Below are 16,876 nucleotides of genomic sequence, written 5' to 3'. Positions count from 1 at the left end.
CCGGTGATCATGAAGTGCTTTGAGAGGATTCTTCTGAAGTACATCAGAGACTTCATCCCCGCAAACCTGGACAGCCTTCAGTTCGCCTACAGAGCGAACCGGTCAACAGAGGATGCTGTCTCCATCACTCTGCACACAGCCCTGACCCATCTGCAGCATCCCAACACCTACGTCAGGATGCTATTTGTAGACTTCAGCTCAGCATTTAACACCGTCATCCCAGACAAGCTGGTGCTGAAGCTACTCGAGGTGGGGCTGCCCGCTTCACTGTGCCACTGGATCAGAGACTTCCTCACCAACAGGCCTCAGGTGGTGAGAATAAGTGGCTCAACATCGTCCCCACTGGTCCTCAACACAGGCACGCCGCAGGGCTGTGTGCTCAGCCCAGCTCTCTTCACCCTGTTTACACACGACTGCGTGGCCATCCACCCCACCAACACAGTCGTGAAGTACGCGGACGACACAACAGTAGTGGGTCTCATTTCAGACAACAACGAGACCCACTACAGAGAGGAGATTCTGCAGCTCACTCAGTGGTGTTCAGCCAACAACTTGGTGCTGAACACAGGGAAGACCAAGGAGGTCATTGTGGACTACAGAAGGTCCAGGAGGACGGATCACACTCCCCTTCTCATAGGTGGAGAAGTGGTGGAACGTGTGGACAACATCAAGTTCCTGGGCCTCCACATCACGTCTGACCTCTCCTGGAACACAAACACCTCCCACCTGGTGAAGAAAGCACAACAAAGGCTCTTCTTCCTCAGGAAACTGAGACGGGCTGGACTTTCCTCACAGCTGCTCGTGAACTTTTACAGGGCGATGATCGAGAGCATCCTCTGCCTCAACATGACTGTGTGGTATGGTAGCTGCACAGCACTGGAGAGGAAACAACTGACACGGGTGGTGAGAACAGCACAAGGCATTGTGGGATGCCCCCTCCCAGACCTGGACTCCATTTACACAGACCGGGTCAAGAAGAGAGCTGGATCCATAGCCATGGATTCCAGCCACCCAGGCCACAGACTGTTTGTGCCGCTGCCATCAGGCAAGCGGTACAGGAATATACGGACTACAACAAATAGACTGAGAAACAGTTTCTTCCCCACAGCCGCCAGAGCCATTACTCCCTGCCGCCCCCCCCTCCCACACATATCATAACCTCGCAGTCACACATACATATCCCCCACCCCCACACAGCCACACTGTTCTGCACTTTGCACTGTCACATTATCTGTACTTTGCCATAATTGGACCTGCTGCTACTTCTTTGGTGTGGTTGAGTGCCTTTAGTTAATTTAGTTGTATATATTGTTATTATTATTATTGTGTGTTTGCTTATTTATACTGTATATATTTGACCTTTTGCACGGGAGCTGCAATGGAAATTTCGTTGAATTCTGTTCAATGACAATAAATGCTATCTATCTATCTATCTATCTATCTATCTATCTATCTATCTATCTATCTATCTATCTATCTATCTATCTATCTATCTATCTATCTATCTATCTATCTATCTATCTATCTATCTATCTATCTATCTATCTATCTATCTATCTATCTATCTATCTATCTATCTATCTATCTATCTATCTATCTATCTATCTATCTATCTATCTATCTATCTATCTATCTATCTATCTATCTATCTAATATTAATGACATCATGAGGAAAGCGCATTATGTGGAAATGCTAAAGAGCACAAATGTATTTAAAAAAATGAACTTAGGATTAGCTAAAGAGAGGCTGAAGGACAACAAAGTCAATGTTTTGGAGTGACCATCACAAAGTCCCGATTTCAGTCCCTTGGAAAATTTGTGTGCAGATCTGAAATGTAAAACTAGCTAACAAACCATGACTCAGTGACACCTGTAGGAATTTCAGCAAATTTTACAGATAAACTAAGAAGGTTGTGAAAAATGTTTTACCCAAGTCATTCGGTTTGAAGGCAATTTTAAGAAACACAACGTAAACCTCTACATTAGCAGAAAACGACTCAATATCTTTCAAGACGTTTGCCCCTCCTCATTGAAGCAGCTAGCAAAAAGAAATGATTAGAGTTTTATCGTATTTGATCAGTTTGGTCTGAATTGATGTCAAAACAGATAGAAAAATATGGTTGTGTGTATTTTTATGCAGCATATGCTACCGTTCAAAACCTAATAGTGTATCACTCCTTGAAGGTGTGTATGTGTCCTCAGTCCGCAAAAATCTGGACCTCTAGTTTGGTCACAGCGGCCGTTATCCTCATTAAAAGATTGAGTCAACTTTATAGCTGCAACACAAGCCAATTAGCCTGTTCCTTCAAGCACTAAGGCTGAGAAACACACATAACAACACACCCACATGAAATTCATCAGCACATGCACTGGCTGTCATATTGCCAATGTGAGCACACACTCCGCCCACACAGAGGTCACAAGATGTGAAAAATGTAGCTGTATTATTCAAGATCCACAAATGCAACGGTTGTGTAAGAAAGAGGAGGACATGAGGGGAAATGTGGCAGGCTGGGGCAGAAAAAGACAAAAGGGAGGGAGTGAGCTGGCTGCCTGCCAGAAGAAACAAACGTTTTCTGGTTTTAGTCTCTGTCACACAGACTGTGGCTGTATTTGGACATTCATTAGATTGACAAAAGATTGTTTACTATCTCCCAGCATGTAGAAAACTCCCAATTCAAATCCAAAAGTAATTTTCCTAAATTAAGAGTTTTGTTGGATCATGTGAAGATTCGGCAAGCAGGAGTCTTGACGGGGTTCATTATTGATGGAATGTGAGACACTCCAAATGACCTCAGCTTTGTGTTGTTGTCTGACTCACTGTCTTTTTTTCTAATAAACCTGCTCAGCATCTCCTTTGTTTCCAGCCTCATGATCCACCAACATGAAAATGAGTATCTCAGCGTGGCCACCGCCACTCTAGCCCTGCAATTCTAGCCAAATGTAGCAGGATTGTGTCTTTTTCAATTTTCTCAGTTAAACATATAGGTTGTGATTATGTAATTGTACGGGTTAAAATATCATTTTCACTCTCTCTGCAACAAGTGATGTGCATTTCTCCAGACTCCACCAGCTTTGAACATGTGGACACTGAAATCACGGTGCATTGTTGGTAAAATAACTTCAGCTAGCCTCTGTGAACATCAATCAAGTCTTTCCACAGATTCTTGTTAGGGTTAAGGCCTTGACACATGAATATACTTTGATTTAAATCCCTCCATTGTAACTCTGGGTCTATGTTTTCATCAGATCTTAAGACTTTCACTTTTCAAAACTTATGTTTTCATACTGGTAGGATCTCTATAGAGCTCTATGGGATCATATAGAGATCTATCAGAATCTCTATAGTTCCATGTTCCATTGTGACCACAGTCTGCGTTGGGTGATGTACAATGTGAGCTTTTCAGGGATCAACATCGAGGTCAAAAAAAAGCTCAACTTTGGTCTCGTCTCACCGTTGTTCTACATCAAGGGTCTCAAACTCCAGTCCTCAAGGGTCGCTGTCCTGCAGTTTTCAGATGTGCCACAGGTACAAAACACTGGAATGAAATGGCTTAATTACCTCCTCCTTGTGTAGATCAGTTCTCCAGAGCCTTAATGACCCAATTATTCTATTCAGGTAGTGCAGCAGAGGCACATCTAAAAGTTGCAGGACTGCGGCCCTCGAGGACTGGAGTTTGAGACCCCTGATCTACATCAATGGTCTCAAACTTGGTCTTCAGTCGCTGGTGTTCTTCAGCTTTTATGTTCCTCATGTTGTACAACTGGATTTTGCTCATCTGTGAGAACATTTTCATACTACTTATGTTTTCCTTGGAAAATGTGATTCAAGTCCATTATGAGTCCCATCTGACTTTCTTTCCTGTCCCACGTTTTTTTTTTCTTTTGCTAAAGTTTGATTTAGGAAATAAACCATAAGTTTTGAATGTTAAACCACTTGGTTAGTTTGAGTGAAACCCCAAGTCAGAGTAAACCTTTCAGAATATTGAACCTCTACGGCAGAAACATTGTAGCAACGTCCATGAAGTCCAGACAAAGAGGCTGCCTACAAACCCTAAATGGCAAATTATTTATGTGAACCTTGACTAATCGGGAACAATAAAAACAACAATTAAATTTTACAATAGCAGTAATAGCTAACAGATGTGGGTTTTTTTTCCGTATGGTATTCTGTTCCACAAAACTTGATGAGTGTAAATCAAATACTCAAGCTTTTGAAGCCCGAGTTGTTGACCAAATCCTGACAGATAAATGTACCTTTTGCATTTGCAATGAGGCTGATGTGAGCACCGATAAAACTGGAAGCTGAGGAAACACAGAAACAAAATGAGTTTGTTAATACTCTTCATCTTTGAACTATTTGTTTCGATCCCTCTTTCACTACAGTCAAATGCTGGACATATAAACATGCCATGTGCTCTATCGATCTCACAAAGCTGCTCGTTTTTTTTAGTCATTTAAAATTATTATCTTCTTTCACACCAACCCCGTCTCTGTCTTAGAAGCAGATTTGTCCACACAGTGATAGTCGTCTGTTTCTGTAACACTTTTATAAATGGACCATTGTGCCTGATGATTTTAAGTCTCAGTCTGTCTGAGCTCCAGAAGATCAAACTTTCTAAAATAAATTTTTTACATGTTTTATAAATACAGTTCAGCCCCAAATTATTCAAACCTCTGGCCAATTTCAATATAAAACTCTTTGCTTATGAAATCTGTTACTGGTAGAAAACTGGAAATGGGTCTCCCAAAAGACAATACGAAACTGTTAAAAAGAATTATGTTTTTATTTAAATGCTACAACCATAAATACAATTTGCAATATTTATTACCACATCTCTTTTTGGTGTTTAAACAATCAACTTTATTGATGAACTTCAAGTCTTTTATGTTGGATGAACTCCTTCCCATCGCCCTAATCTTTAGCTCCATCCACTGACTGCCACTCAGATTCAAGTCAAAACCCCAAAACATTAATATTACTTCCAGTCAGAACAAACAACTTGGAGTCAGTAAAAGACTACAGTACTCTAACCTAAATCTGTCAGGAATACGAATAATTTTCAGCTTAACATATAAAACCACGACTTACTGGAGAGTAGAAACACACATTTGGGTGTAAATTCAATCAATTTAAGAAATTGTGTGATAAGTTTATAACGTTCCAGCTATAAACAATGTTATTAGGTGTGATAAAAACATATTCCAGAAATATTCAAACATGGAGGTATCTGCTGGGCTGTGGATAGCAATGATAGCTGAACGGCCCCCAATCAAAACCAGTCTGTGGCCCATACAACGCTGGGCTAGCTCTGCTCTTATACACACTGAAGTTAGAGTGTTGTCTCAAGGATGTAAAAACAATAACTTGTAATTTCCTTTTCATAAGTTCAGGTTAAACAGAAGGCATCTATAAAGAACCCCAGAGTCATGCTTGACAAAGATTTTTGCTTCACCTCGCACGAAAACCAAGTCATAAAAATAATTTGATATAAAAGTTATGTTTAAAATAGGAACCATGCTCTGACGATTCAATACAAAACAATAGCAGACAGGATTGCTGCAATTCTATTTTAGTTGGATGCCTGCACAAGTCATTAAAAACAGTTAGAGTTCAACCAGAAGCCGGGATGCTGACAGGTAAACCAGCCACGTGTTAGTCTAAGAGTCCATTGTTCTGATTAACACAGAGTTCTCGGTAGCTCCATCTGAAAACAGCTCATTATTCTGCGTAGTCCCACAGTAACACTGCCGCTCTGCTTTTCATTCCAACATTTTTCAGATCCAGAACAGGGGGCAGCGCTTTACGTCTCCTGGCTCCCGTTCTCTGGCTGGGTAACAAACCTTAATTCCCCCCGCGCCTTCAAATCCGAGACAAAAACCAAACTGTTAAGAGGGCTTATAGTTAATTACCTTCAGTCTTTTTACACAGCCATCTATCTTACTGACTGCCTGTGCCTGTCTTTTAATGTACTACGTATCTTTTTTCCCAGTTTTGTTGATGGTAAAAGGACAGAATGCCACTTTTTGTAGTCATACTGATCAGTCAAGGAGCTTCACACTAGAGGCACATTCACCCACTGGCACTCACAAACCAACACATTTACATGTTGATGCGAGCAGATTGGTAGGTTTTTGGGGTGAAGTGCCTGACCTATGGGTACATTGACATTGATATTACTTTAGATTCATAATATTTTTTATAATATTTCATCTTTGTAGCCATGTCTGAAGAACAGGCCTCCATGTGGAGGGTAGATTCTGGGGAAAGTAGTTAAGAGTAAAGCTGGTTCAGATGCAGCCATGCTAAATAAAAGTGCTACGAATGTTACAAATGTTACAAATGTTACTTTTACGAGCTCGTAAAAGTCATAGCTGTGTCTTAAACATGTTATATAAATAAAAATGAGTTGAACTGAATGAAATTAAAGAGAATAAAAGGAGTTTGCTGACTGAGAAAAATATTTCAAGAGTTAATCAGCCAGTGAAGTGGCAGTAAGTCACTCAGGCTGCTGCACCATTAAAGTCACAGACTACTCATCGGACATATGCTACTGCTGCAGCGCCTCAGACAGCTTGGACTAAAAAAAAACAAGAATTCGATTTAGTGAAGGCGTTACAGTTACACAGGCCCTAACTACTTCCATCTGTCTGGAATAATACTCTCCTCAAATGACTCACCGCTTTGCTGATCAGAGCTACTGTGTGCAGCACATGGTGAAAGGAGGAGATGAAATGCAAACCAGCCAAAGTTTCTAGATCTCTATCTACACACCGCCTCAGCCCACACTATCCTGCTGCATAATATCATCATCACACCTCTCACCGCCTTGACTATTGGACAAAGCTTGGCACAGCCATTTGTCCTCACAATCACTGTTTTTGCGCAAATCTCTACCTTCTGTCTTCATTTTCAAATTTGATTCTATCTCACATTAAGGGGCAAAGCTGGACTTGCAACACAAGACTGTCAGTGACAGCTACTTCAGGGAATCTTGCAATAATATATGCTTTCCCCGGGCTACGTAGTCTTTTTCCTTTTTCTTCTTTGAGATTTAACGAGGTCTGAAATTCCATGAATTCCACTGAAAGCACGAATTTGTTTTTTACTGAGATTCGGTCTGGAACTTCTCCGTCTTTCAGAGAAATGAGACACTGCAGCAAGACTCCCCTCTGCATGCCGCTCTCTGTGTCCTACACCTCATTTATAGTTCAAGTTAGTTTTTTTTTTTCATTAAACAACTGTGGCATTTCACCAGTCAAATAACTGAGCAACCAAACAGATCTTGGATTATCGGTGAAATTGCCCTTTGGTGCATTGCAAAAGTTGTCTGATCCTTGAACATCGATTCAGTTTCCTGGATCACTAGTCAGTTTGTACAGCTAGCATCATCTTGCTAGGTCAAAGGTCATGACGGATGGTGGTGTTGCATAAACTTTGTTCCGCTCTGTTGTTACTATAGCAAGGAGAAATAATAAAATGATTGGAATCATAAACATTCTCCATGATGTTAGTTTCACTGACACGATTTAGCTTAAAAAACTATTTGGCACCATGTAAGTAAGAAATATGCACAGGAGGAACTATCTTCAGATGTCGGCTGACCACATCTTGAAATTTGGATCCTGTCCGGCATAACCTCTGGAGTTATTTTTGTGTTTTCTCTTTCATGCATTGCAATTTAGAGGAGAATGGGGAAAAAAAGAAAGGTTAAGGTCATTTTAAGGTATAATCTGACTAAACACCCGTGGGATTGTGTGCACCGCTTAATTTAGAAAATCGTAATAACAAAAATTCATTTGACAAAATATTATTGGTCGTTTTTTATGGTCACTTTTAGGACTTTGTTGTGTTAAGAAAACTTGCAGTGGCGATGTTATTGGTAAACTGTGCAATGACATCAATCATTATGTGTCTAAATGATTCTTTCCTCTCTGATCTGTGCTCCATAACTGTGAGGCTCTGTGAAGCATTCTTCCTCTCGTTTACGGTGCGGTTTGCTACAGATGGAAATTAGCTTCAGCTAAATCTGGTGTAAAGCATCTGCTATTAATGCTTTATGCACATCGTCCCTGTTCATTAAACTAATACTGAACTAGTAAACTTTATAAACGCTTACTCTCTCGTCGCCTCTCCTCCATAAACACAGATTTATGGAGTCCATGACTACAAGTTGTCCTGTAAAATAATAAGTAGAAAGAAATGAATGAATAGAAAATCTTCATAAAAATAAACAAAACAACCATTAAAAGTGCAGCCAGAAGTCACTTATTCATGACATGGCATCCACCTAGGTGCAATTTATTCTGAGTACTAATGCAGCTGTTATGCGAAGGCTCCAGAGGTTTATTAGAGTGAACTAGCAACATCAATACTGCTTCTCGTTAGAATAAACTTGTCAAAATTAAAAGATGTCTTTAAACCTAAATCTGTGAGGGGTATCAATATTTTTCCCTCACCGTTGAAGTTTCTTTTCTACTAATTAAAGCATTTAGACCCTCTCATGAACTATATTTTACTTCAACTGCTGATACTGTCCAGTCCAACATCTGATCAATTGCTGCTTCTATTGCCACGTCAGGAGCTCATCTTTGTTCCTAACGCGCCATCTAGTGGCCAATTTGGAAAACAAGCAACTAAAAAACGTATTTGTCTCGCAAGTGGCCTGTAGATGGCACTACGTTAAATGTTTATCTTTTGGCAAAGTCTGGCCTCATCCGCGGTATAAACAGAACACATACCTGTAATTTTTTTTTATATCATGGACACTGGTACTTCGCCGCAGTTAAGTGAGTGTGTTATATATATAATGTGAGCTCAGGGACACGGCTTGGACGGGCAGTTTTGTCTTTATATGGATAAAGAGCTGCGTCCACTCCCTAACCCAAGGATGTAGGATTGCTCTTTTCCCCCCTCAACACAAACTCACCCACAAATATGGTGTCCAAGGACTGCATCTACGGAGCAGTAACAAATGACCTTTTCTTTTTCTTTCCCCTTTTGCTGGCATAGCTGCAGCCACCACTGTTACGTGACCCAGTTTTGTTCAAATGGGCCAGAAAGATTATCTTTCCTTCAGTGAACTGTGCAGGTGCCAGTACACTTTAAGTAAGATCCCAATCTCATTCAGCTCATTGTGGAGAAAAACTGTTACCATCTATGAACATGTCTTCTTGGGTTGTATTTTAAACCAGATTTAACTGGGTATATCAAGATGAATAAGTTTGATTTCTTTAATATTCTAAACCAAACAACCCTGATACAATTTCAGCTTCTGTGGGTTTAAGGACTTAAGATGTTCTGCCAGATCATTTCCTCCACATGACATAATAAAAATGACTTTGCCAGGACTTTTCCTTTTATGTGTATAAGTACTGTTTTTATAATATGGTAGCTAAGATTTGTTTAAATTAACAGAGTGCCTTTCCAAACCAGGGAGGAAGGAGGAGGACTGAGAAGACATAAACAGTGGAACCGAGTTTGCAGCTGGTGTCCGGCACACCAGACAGAAAAACACACACGGCTGCCCTGGCACAGATTAAAAAGCTTCTTTTTTTTCCTAAAGCATCCTCATTATAAAGTGTAGCACATTTCACTCAGCAGCAGCACCATGAGTATTGAACCATACAGTATTTGTCAAAATGAAAACGGCCTTGCGAAAGTATTCACACCTCCTGAATTTTCACATACTAAATAACTTCAGTGCATTTTATTTTAGTGATAGATCAACATGCTGGTTTTTAAATTGCGAAGTGGAAAGAAAATTAAACATAGCCTTCAGTTTTTCATTTTTCTGCTAATGCTAATACCTCTAAGTATTAGGGCAACCAGTTGCCTCCATAGATCACTGACTAGTAAACAGAATACAGCTTTGTATAATTTTAGGGATAAAGTTGCTAATATGTTAAAATCAAAATGGTGTTATCAAGCAACAGAGGTGTGTGTGTGTGTGTGGGGGGGGGGGGGGGGCTTAAATTTGGCCTTTATAGTAAGAAAGAAAACATTGTTGTAAGAAAGCCATAAAAGTCCTAATTGCAGTTTGTTACAAGCCTGGTCAGATGAGACTGAAACTTTTTAATTAACAAGAAAAAAAATACTGCGCGCAGAAGAAAAGTAAAGTCACACTGAGTGCGACATTATCATGCTGAAGCAAGATGGTGGCAAGATTATGCTTTGGGACGACTATTCTTGAGCAGGGACAGGAAACCTGGTGAGAAAATATCTTAAATAAAGGCAATGTCGGTATACAATTGGGTTATGGTTGCAAAAGATGAGACTGAACAACAATAAATTAAAATCTGTTGCTGTAACGTGACAAAATATGAGAAAGTCCAAGGAGTATGAATACTTTTACATGACACTGCATATAAATCAAAACAAACATTTTGAAAGTAAAAATCAAAAACAATAGACATCAATGCATCTGGAAAAGTTGCTCGCTTGCAGTTGTATTTCCTGAAAATGCTGCACACCGATTGAAATCCTCACTCTTCTCACTGGACTGCTCTAACTGAAAAATAAAGTCCCGTCCCATTTTTCAATGCCCCAGCAGCTGAGGGCGCACGTTGAACAGTAAGTCGTTGTTTCCTCTGCGAATCTCAAGCAGGAGAGGCAGATCGCTCTGCAGAGCTTGGTGGATGTCTTCAGTGGTGCGAACTGGGTGTCCGTCTAGCTTCACTATAACGTCACCTGCCTGAATGCCTCCACTGTTCAAAACAAAAGGAAATAACTCTTGTTATTACTTTCTACCAAGATATGTGCCACTTATGTTGCCTTTCAAAAGTAAAAACCCTTAAACTTAAACTTCACAGACCAGCTGGATTTTTATAAATATTACAAAACAACCATTTAAGTAATTAATTTCTGGAAGTATTTATGGGTATTAGAGAAAAAGTGGCTGAACACACATGTCGTTACACTTTTCCTAATTTTGTTTGTAGAAAAAAACAAGTACAACTGTGTATCATTCTACTTCAAGTGATATATATTATGTTATACATGTCCTCACCATCCTAAAATAATGGCCAAAGTCATTTTTTTTGCTAAAATTGTTTTTTTTGTTTTGTTTTTCTCTTGCCTAAAACAGTTTTGGACATAAAGGGGTGGTGATTCTTTTGCCAAAATCTGTTTTGGAGAAACATAACTTTGGCCATTATGCTATGAAGGTGATGATATTATCCCAATAAAGTATATTAAAGTTTATAGATGTAATGTGACAATAGGTGAAAAAGCTCAAAGGGTGAAATTACCCTATATTTACTATGCGAAACATAGTAATCCTTAACCTGATAGATTTACAGTTCTTCGTTTCAAAATATCCCGAGATAGTTTAATCTCAAAGGTCTAAATATTTTATAGCAAGTAATATAAAGAGCTATAAGGAACTGTGTATATTAGAGGGTGTGTGTTCATACCTCTCAGCAGGACTTTTAGGGATGACCTGCTGCACTAAAATGCCACTGCTGACTTCAGGGAAGTCCGGATCTTGAAGTTTCAGCTCTGCCATTAAACTGAGGCACAAAAAAAGCCCATCAACACGAAACAAAACAAGTCTATTCTTACCCAACCTTCAGTGTGTTTTTCTTCTTAACTCACACTTTGGTGATTGTTATCATCCTGATGCCTAAAAAGTACTTCTTTGTTTCTGAAACAAACAGAAAAGTGCTACATTTATTATTTAAAAAGAAAACGATTTTATATCATCATGTTTTCATCATTAGCAGTTTTCACCTGTGTCAGATTGAGGCTCCTCCATGCGTCTTCTCTGCAGTCGGGTCTTCTCTGTCACATAAGCAACAGCCGGTGTGAGATTAACTACTTCAATCGACAAGTAGTGGATACTTGTTGATTGAACAACTTTTGTCTTATAAAGAAATTCATCGTTATCAACTTAAGACTCTCACCTTTGATATATTTGGTCTGTGACTCTGTGAGGAAGTGACTGATCCTATCTGAGGGGATGGCAAAGGAGATTCCTGCAGTCACTTTCAGAGTATTAATGCCTATGACCTCGCCATCCTGCAAGACAATGCATCTAAAGTACTGTGCACATGTTGCTGAATCAACCCCCATCTCTTTAAGATATACATTGTCTTAAAATCCAGTGATGTGATCCTGGTCAAAATCTCTTTTGCCCAGGATCACAAAATCCTACAGTAAGTCCAATGCAGTATTAGACTTGCTTCCGAAAGTATTTATGGTATTGGACAGTAAGTCCAATCTACTAGATTGAGTTTGCTAATCCACTAAAAGTTGGCCCATAAATTAGTCAGGCATAAGAAATGTTCAAAACTCAGGAGAGGAGGGAGTTTTGTGTTAAAAAACCAACCTAGCTCGGCCTTTGCCGTCCCACCAATTCTGCTCGATTCTTAACTCCCTACAGTGCTTCATCTGGGCTTTCTCCTATTCACTTGGATTTCTTGAGAAGGATTTTGTCCGGATGAATCAGCGAACAGAAGGAGAAGTTGTGAATGATGACATTGATTTTCTGCAATGTTTTAGAATTGTAGTCTGCCAGTCGTTTTAGGAATGGCAGCGGAGGAAGTGATCGAACTGTTCAGTCCATGTTGGCCACGCCTCCAAATATTGAATTAACATTGACAGCCATCTTGTTTGGATCGGCACTTCTCTCTTTGAAGTGGAGGATGGTTGTTTATGTCGCAGACAATTTCTGGTAAGTTTCTTGGCGTCGGGCTGGCGCATCACATATGTCATGGGTAAACGTTAGCGATTGTGTAACCTTTCAAACTTTAACAGAGTCCACGCCTTCGACAAGCAATCATTTCTCAATAGCAAAGGGTCCCGATAGCAGTCAGGTCATATTTAAAATATATGTAAAAGAAAACACACTGTGATATTTTGCTATGGCAAAAAAAAAAATCACCACTGTCATATGATTTTTACTAAAACCCCATAAAATAGAGATCACAAAAATATAACTTACCAAGTTCACAAGAGGTCCTCCAGAGTTGCCATACTTGTCGCATGTAGATGCAAAGTAGAACAAAAAAAATGCAAACATAAAAAGCCTGGTCTTAATCATTATTTCTTTGTCATACATTCAAGCCCAAAATGGCTGCTGTCCCTGGCAGAGTTATGTTTAAGGAAATCTGAAAATTTGACCAACATGTTTCTTCCAATTAGAGGTATATGAGTCTGTTAATGTTCTCACATTGATAATGGCATCAGTCTGGATGTAGTCCATGTCTGAATCCTTGATGCCCAGCTCTTTGCCGTCTCTCTGAGCCGTGCTGACGATGCCTGTTGTCACTGTGTTCTGCAGGGCGAAGGGGCTGCCGATGGCAACCACAAACTCCCCTGGTCTCAGATCAGCCGAACTGCCCAAAGACAGGACAGGAAGCTTCTTCTGCTCCCACAGGAACGTTCACATATAAATGCAAACACAACAGAGTGGAAAATAGATGTCAGGAAAACACATGTGGAGCTGAAAAACAAAGTAAGAAAAATGAATAAATCGTACTATAGAGGAGTAAAGAAAGAGGAACACTTTCAAGCTAACAAAGCAGCCCAAGAATTTGGGATGCGGGTGTGAGAATACGCACATCAGCGTTGTATCTGTGAGTCACAGAGTTAGTGTTTATCAAAGTATTTCCGCTGGCTTTCTGAATGTCTAGCAGGAAGACTCTACAAATTGTCACACAGGTGTGTCAGGATGTTTCACGTTGGCTCATTTAATAACCAGAAAGAAAAGACCAGAAGAATCCATAGAGTCGCTCTGACCTGTGGATTGATCTTGATGGTCGCTATGTCTGCCTTCCTGTCTACATCCCTGACCGCAGCCTCATATGCGTCTCCATCGTGGAGCTGGACCCGCAGCTGCGGCCTCCCGGTCACCGTGCCGGTGGTGGTTACCACATGAGCGTTGGTCACAATCACACCTGAGTGAGTCACAATGAAACCGGACCCGCTGGACAGACGCACGTGGCGACCAAACAGAGGATGTCTGGAGAGAAACGGAAGAACAGAATTGAACTGGTTTTCTCAATTCGTCCTCTGAGTGCACGTTGATGCAGCTTGTGAAGTGGGCTACACTTGAAGAGCTAAAGTAAGTTCAAACTACACCACAGCAAAAGAATGGGGCAAGTTGGATGGATCTGTAGGGAACATTTGGTTCAACATCCAGCTCTGTACTTCACACACACACACACACACATTTCACACCTGACAAACAGTTCGATGTGGACAACAGCAGGAGCTATTTTCTCCACGACATCGGCGATGAAGTTGAACTTGTATCGAGGGCTGCTGGGACGGGTGAGAGAACGACCTGCGCCGACATGAGCAAACCAGCTGCATTAATACAGAGAAAGGACAGCAAACACAAGTCCCATCATCCCCATCCATACACCTCCTTGTAAAAATACTCACAACCCTTTTTATATTTTGACGTGTCACAGCCACCTCATTTGCTTTTTCTGTTCTTCTGTAAATCTCTGCCTAGCTGTACGGTTAGAAAGCCGGGCAGAGAGGAGTTGGAGTTGAGAATATGATCCTTCCTCACTATGACTGATGGAAGAAATGGTTTGAATTTCTCTTTGCTCTGTGGTCCTGCTCTGCCTCTTTGAAGCCTATTTCCAATATTAACAAGTTATTATTGAACAACTGAATAAAATCCAAAAAGGGAGGCATTGGAGTTTCTGGTTGTAGTACGACACGTTATGGACGAATTCAGGGAGTATGAATGCCGCCAGATATGAATACCATCCTGTAACCATTCAGGAAAACATAAGAAAACATATTTGCACATTAGCAAAATCGGCAAAAAAAAAGATAAACTTGCCTTATGGTATGTTTAATTTAATATATCAAACCTCTACAAAGAAAAACTTTTGTGGTTTTGAATATATTTTCTTATCTTAAACTGTGAAGAAACATAAGCAGACATCTCAAAAACATAAGATTAAAAACATGAGATTAGTGGTGAGAGTTGCATTTCATTAGACACGGGTTTTATGGCAAATCTAGTGACATTTCTGAAAACAATTTAAACCAGTTAACACTTTTACAGTATTCATGAATGTCAATTAAAATTCTACTATGACATTTAATGTAAAGAAAACAAATCCAAATATCCAGCTGCTTTCCATCCTCATGTAGAGCAGCAATACTGCACACTTTGTGGCCCAAAGAGTGAAACTGTGAAATTCTTCTAAAAACTAGATCTATGAGGCTAAGGAAGAGGAGTCCTCAGCTTGTTGTTACTAAGGATACTAGAGGCAGACATTACTTAGCCACATTCAGCACCTATGACAACAGAATGACTCCTCAGTGAAAAAGTCAGGTGTTAAACTGACCCTCCAGCTCTCCCCCACTGGAAACATCTGAATTACACCAGAAGAGGAGTAAAACAGGCAGAAACAGTAAATTCAAGTACAAGTCCATGTTCTCCTGGAATCAGAACGTGACCATGAAAAAAAAAAACATATAAACTTTCTTTTCCTTGTTCTCTGGTACTTTTTTTTTTTTGCATAGCTACAATAGCGTTTAAATTTATTTTTATTAATGTTTGTTCTACGTCGCTGTTTTTTTTGCATCTGATACATTTTTTTTTGTTGAAACCGTCTTAAAATTGGTAATTTTTCGGTATTTTCAGGATAAATCAATAACAATGTTGCAGTAGTGTTATGAGACCGTATATTAAAAAAAAAAATTATAACTTAAAAGTTTTTAAAGGTTGCATATTTATCTCTGCGGTCCTACTTGGGTCCGGAGTCGAACACGGTCCTTTGTGCGCTTGGCTCACTGCTGCTCTCCCTTTCTGCACGGCTCTCCGACTGGCAGCTTTCAGCTTGCAAACGTTTCCGTACGTCCTCCCGTCGGTGCCGCACACTTCGTGGTCCTGCTTACACCGGCAAACCCCTCTGGACGAGCCCCGCCGCTTCCCCGCATCGGAAGCGGAGAGCGTCTTGCACTCTAGGCCGTCCCCGCACGGGAGGTCGTTCTTGCGGCCGCAAAGGTCCCCCTCCCGCGGCGAACACACCAGGCAGCAGCCGCACTTGTCCGGGACGTACCCGCCGGGACAGCTGGGGCTCGGACAGGAGCTCACGTCGCACCGGGAGCCGCATTTTTCCGGGCGCGCAGCTTCGGACAGGCCGTATGTAAAGAAGAAAAGCACGGCGAAAGCTGGGAAGAAACGCATTTTAGCAGGCACATGAAGTTCGGACGGAAAACCTTTCGTCCTCATAAAGTCAAGAGTAATTTATTTTATGAAAAAAAAAAATCTGCATCGAGTTCCCTTTAAGTAGCTAAGGTAGCCCAAGAAGTTGAGGTTTGACTGCTAAGAGTCATGTCTACGTCTATATGAAGCTCCTAAAAACTCATGGTCAGTCATGCGTGTCAGCATAGTCTATATTTTCACTCCTGCGGTTTAGTTTTTCAGAAAAAAGAAAAGAAAAAACAGTCCTTTCCACCGACAGGGAGCACATTAGGAACCTGGCCGGACCCCAAGCGCCATCTAGTGGACACAAAAACACACAACAGCAATAGTTTCACATAGAAATCCCTCTATCGGCCCAGGAAGCTGTGGTGCGTTCAATTAGAAACCTTTAAACCTAATGCCGCAGTCTCAAAACAAGGATATATGAACACTGACTTTTGGATGGATCTTGGCTAAACTCCCCAAAAACACAGATGAAAATGGCTTCAGCGCGCCTGAATGACAGCAAACCTTTCATATTCCATAGAGAATGTGTGGAGTGTTTTAAGATGAGACATAAAATCCAACAGCACAGCTTCTGTCCTAAAAATAGTGTTTTAGTGATCTTATGTAAAATGTTAATTTTATTGTATTTTTTTTTAAATATGTACGCTTTTTATCTTTGAAATACAGTGTTATGAATGCAGGAGTTCTGCTTT

At 40.5% G+C, this 16,876-nt stretch overlaps 1 protein-coding gene across 1 annotated transcript; it reads right to left on the bottom strand.

Annotated features, from left to right (window-relative positions):
* Positions 1–9,358: 9,358 nt before the first annotated feature.
* Positions 9,359–16,462, bottom strand: htra3 (HtrA serine peptidase 3). The gene is made up of 10 exons (XM_014476037.2): positions 15,722–16,462; positions 14,183–14,288; positions 13,742–13,964; positions 13,173–13,367; positions 12,945–12,977; positions 11,905–12,019; positions 11,732–11,782; positions 11,597–11,645; positions 11,416–11,511; positions 9,359–10,707 (listed from the first exon to the last, which is right to left on the bottom strand). The coding sequence occupies exons 1-10, from the start codon at positions 16,203–16,205 to the stop codon at positions 10,539–10,541; spliced, it is 1,521 nt and encodes a 506-aa protein (XP_014331523.1). The 5' UTR covers positions 16,206–16,462; the 3' UTR covers positions 9,359–10,538.
* Between the last annotated feature and the right edge of the window lie 414 nt (positions 16,463–16,876).

This window comes from Xiphophorus maculatus, chromosome 5 (assembly GCF_002775205.1).
Source record: "Xiphophorus maculatus strain JP 163 A chromosome 5, X_maculatus-5.0-male, whole genome shotgun sequence".
NCBI classification, from domain to species: domain Eukaryota; kingdom Metazoa; phylum Chordata; class Actinopteri; order Cyprinodontiformes; family Poeciliidae; genus Xiphophorus; species Xiphophorus maculatus.
Note: the sequence above shows the minus strand (reverse complement) of the source record. Positions and strands in the feature narration are given on the sequence as shown.